Below are 595 nucleotides of genomic sequence, written 5' to 3'. Positions count from 1 at the left end.
TCACGCCGCACAGGCCCCGGGCGGCACCGCCCCCTGCCCCGCGCGCGGAGCCCGCTGGGACGTGGAGTCCCCGCCGGGCGGGCTGGCGCGGAGCGCGGGGAGGTGCGCACTACAAATCCCAGGGTGCCTTGCGCGGCGGGCCGTCTCCTCGGAGACGCGGCGATGTGGTTGGGGGGGGAGGGTGTCCAGCCGTGCCTCCTCCCGTGGCGCCCCGCGCGCGGCCCGGGGGCTGTCAGGACTACCCTTCCCGTGATGCCCCGCGCGGCGGGCGGCATGGAGGGGCGCGTGGCGGAGCGGCTCCGCGGCGCCCTGGGCCCCTTGGGCTTCGAGGTGCACGCCTTCAAGGTACTGGCGTCACGCGCCGTGACGTCTCCCGCGGTGACGTCAGGCGGAGTGACGTCACTGTCCCCCCGAGGTGGGAGGGAACGCGGGACGGTGGCGGTGCCCGGAACCGGCGGTCACCCCTGCGGCGGCGGAGGGGCGCGGTGCCGGGCCGAGTGCTCCCGGGGAGGGCCGGCCCTTTGCTTCCCCCGGCTGGGTCGGCTCGGGTCGGGTCGGGGGGAGGCGGCACGGCCGCCCGGTTCCCGCCTCCCGC

At 78.5% G+C, this 595-nt stretch overlaps 1 protein-coding gene across 2 annotated transcripts in view; it reads left to right on the top strand.

Moving 5' to 3' along the window:
- Positions 1 to 246: 246 nt before the first annotated feature.
- Positions 247 to 595, top strand: part of MMACHC (methylmalonic aciduria (cobalamin deficiency) cblC type, with homocystinuria) — a 4288-nt gene continuing 3939 nt past the window's right edge. The window contains exon 1 of one of the 2 annotated variants that reach the window (XM_010582456.1): positions 247 to 345. In XM_010582456.1, the coding sequence (XP_010580758.1) occupies positions 253 to 345 (93 nt within the window). In that variant the 5' untranslated portion in view covers positions 247 to 252. The remainder of the gene's footprint in view (positions 346 to 595) is intronic. The other variant, XM_010582457.1, reaches the window with a different exon arrangement.

This window comes from Haliaeetus leucocephalus, unplaced genomic scaffold (assembly GCF_000737465.1).
Source record: "Haliaeetus leucocephalus isolate CR32 unplaced genomic scaffold, Haliaeetus_leucocephalus-4.0 Scaffold848, whole genome shotgun sequence".
Taxonomy (NCBI): Eukaryota; Metazoa; Chordata; class Aves; order Accipitriformes; family Accipitridae; genus Haliaeetus; species Haliaeetus leucocephalus.
This window is presented reverse-complemented; position numbering and strand designations above follow the sequence as displayed.